The sequence below is a fragment of the Lynx rufus genome, unplaced genomic scaffold (genome assembly GCF_022079265.1).
Source record: "Lynx rufus isolate CCGP_SWC_20201006 ecotype Redwood Valley unplaced genomic scaffold, mLynRuf1.p SCAF_11, whole genome shotgun sequence".
Taxonomy (NCBI): domain Eukaryota; kingdom Metazoa; phylum Chordata; class Mammalia; order Carnivora; family Felidae; genus Lynx; species Lynx rufus.
The window spans coordinates 29,562,415-29,565,416 of NW_025814825.1; the positions used below are offsets into that span (position 1 = coordinate 29,562,415).

General features: G+C 43.7%; 1 protein-coding gene across 1 annotated transcript; it reads right to left on the reverse strand.

Moving 5' to 3' along the window:
- Positions 1 to 607: 607 nt before the first annotated feature.
- On the reverse strand, positions 608 to 1,570 carry LOC124506702 (olfactory receptor 6C75-like). Its single transcript, XM_047072659.1, has one exon. The coding sequence runs from the start codon at positions 1,568 to 1,570 to the stop codon at positions 608 to 610; it is 963 nt and encodes a 320-aa protein (XP_046928615.1).
- Positions 1,571 to 3,002: the final 1,432 nt, after the last annotated feature.

A 3,002-nucleotide genomic window follows, 5' to 3' on the forward strand; every position in this document is an offset into this window, starting at 1 on the left:
TGGGATTGATGCATACATATGTAACTAAGCTAAGGACTGAGGACACCATTTTACACACCATTACACCTGATGCAAACCATATATATTTGAAGGTAAGGGATACTATGACCATTATTGCCTAGGGATAGGCATAGAGGTAATGCGGCCCCAAACCCTGGTACTATTAACTTCATTTCCTTCATAACCACAACGTAATATACAGCATTCTATCATTTTAATTATCTAGATGCCTTTTGGTAAATATTTATTAATTCTGCTCAGCCATGTTTATAGCTAGAGAGAAGTGAAATAAATAAGTATACAAATTCCTGAATTTTGGAAATTTCAGGCACATGGATTATATCATAGGGAAGAATAAAAATTCAATAAGCGTTTTTGCAATTAATCAACTGTCATCAAAACATGGAATATTTAGGGAGAAGACAGGTAAGCACATTAAGATAAAATGCGGCCTTGAAAAACAGATTTCCATTTTTCCAGGAATGTACAGAGGTCAAGTGGGTGTGCCAGAGACCCTATACTAGAAAGCTGTGGACTGCTACATTGGCCAGAATGAAGTCAAATGTTTTTCTGAAGCCTTCCATTCCAGGGCCATGTGATTTTATTTTCATCTTGATATTTTCAATCTGCACATTGTCTCCTTCAGAGCCTGCTGTACCTGCTTATTGCGCAGAGTGTAGATGACAGGGTTGAGCAGTGGCGTTACCACCGTGTTCACAAGGGCAGCCTCCCTGTTGGAGTTCAGCCTGTTCCTTTGCTTTGGTTTCACGTATATAAAGACACAGCTGCCGTACATCAGAGAGAGGACAATGAGGTGAGAGGAGCAGGTGGAGAAAGCTTTCTGTCGCTCCTTGGCTGATGGGAGTCGCACAATTGTGACTACTATGTTGCTGTATGCAATGATGGTTATGATAAGCGATGTCAAAAGGATCAACAAAGCGATGACAAAGGCCAACATTTCAACAGACCTGGTATTAGAACAGGAGAGATGAATCAAAGGATCAAGGTCACAGAAGAAGTGGGGAATGACATTGGGGCCACAGAACGATAACTGGGAAACCTTTACTATCAGACCAGTGATGAGAAGGAAGGCCAAAACACAGCAGGCAGTGACCAAGAGGAAGCAAGTCTTGAGGTTCATGATGGTTGGGTAATGCAGAGGCTTGCAAATGGCCATGTACCGATCCACAGACATCACTGCTATGAGGAGGAAACCTGCTGCTCCCAGATAGACAAACACAAAGGCTTGTATGAAACAGGCAAGAAAGGAAATAGTTTGCCGGCCTAAAAGAAAGATGACCAGCAACTTAGGAATAACAGCATTTATGAAACAACACTCAAAGAAGGAGAAAGTGCTGAGGAAAAAGTACATAGGTGTCTGGAGCCGGGAGTCAGCACAGGTGATGGTGACTATGACAGCATTGCCTGTAATGGATGCCAGGTAGGCCAGCAGGTGCACCAGGAAGAGGACCTTTCCCAGGTGTTGGATGGCAGGAAACCCCTCCAAGGTGAATTCTTGGACAGCGGTCCCGTTCCCTATTTCCATGGGCATCTCTTTCCACAGCATCATCCCTGCTGGTCTTAACCTACAATAAAAACAACCATGAGCACAAAGGTTTGAGGGGATCATGATTAAGTTACTTGTCTATCCAAGAAAGTGGCTGGGCAGATAGCAAAGTGGTTTAGCTAGTTGGTTCTTAAAACATTTTTTTAATGTTTATTCAGTTTTCAGAGAGAGAGAGGGAAGGAGGGAAGGGCAGAGAGGGACGGACACAGAGAATCCAAAGCAGGTTCTGCGATGTCAGCTCAAAGCGATGTGAAGCCGGAAAACAGACTGTGAGATCATGACATGAGCCGAAATTGGGTGCCCAATTGACTGACCCACTGGCACTTAGCCAGCTGGTTCTTATAGCCTAATTATAATGTTATGATCATTAAGATAATGCTCAAATAGAGCATCATCAGTAGAGTTCTTGGCATGTTTGTAGTTATCAAACATTTCATTGTGTTAATACTATTATCAATTTGTAAGTAAACATAACAGTTATTTAGTAATATTCCCTTTGAACATACCTTTTAATAATGCAGCACATTCTATGGTCTGAGTTGTCATCATCATCATCTGTTGAGGATCTATGCTTGTTCTATGCTGGTCTCTGAAATTCAGTATTTCTATGAGTCTTCACAATAACCACGAACCCCTTCTTCTATAGAAGCAGAAACTGAGGCTTAGAGAGCTCCAAAGAGCTTGAGTCACATAGCTGGGACCTTAGCCAGAATGCCTGAATCTGGAGTGCCTGCTATTTCCAAATGAGGTGACAAAATATTTTAAAACGGGAACAAATCTATTGTTGATCTCTCAACCTAAGTGCAAGATTAGCTTTATCTTACTTGTTTCTACCCTTAGTTATAACCCCTGTTGAGTTACTGGCCTGTGGAATGACACGGGGCTGAGAGAGCATCTACTTTAGCTCAAGCATTTTATAGAAGAGACTGGAGACCGGAGACTTTGGGTGCTGCTCAACAACATGCCATAAAGTGTAAATCCAGGATTTAACACCTGCCCCTTTGGTTCACGCTGGCCTGTGAGGGAGGGGGGCTGACAGTGGTTCACAGAATTAACCCACTTAGGAAGATATGCTGGGAACCTGGAATGCATACATCCACTCTTCCATGAAGCTCAGTGAACATTCTTCTCTCTTCAGTCCTCTCAATCACTGACTTCTCTCACGATGGTGTTTGACTCTAGCATCTCAATATTAGGCTAAAAGCTGGCAGTGTGGAATGTGTCACTCTCACTACCCCACAGTGTGCCAGGCCCCCTGAAGGGCCTCTCATGAAGCCAAACTGCTCATCCCCGAGTGGCACAGCCTGAGGGTGCACCTGCTTCTCTTCCAGTAGACCCCAGGAAGTTCACCAAGTCACTACGGTGCCTGAGGCCAGTCACACACGGGAGTTAACTCTTGGCAGGAGGGGCTTCTTCCTCTCGCAGCTATTGTCCT

What these genes read in the sequence shown, in the direction of transcription:
- LOC124506702 (XM_047072659.1), bottom strand. Translation starts at nt 1,570, where the DNA reads ATGATGCTGTGGAAAGAGATGCCCATGGAAATAGGGAACGGGACCGCT.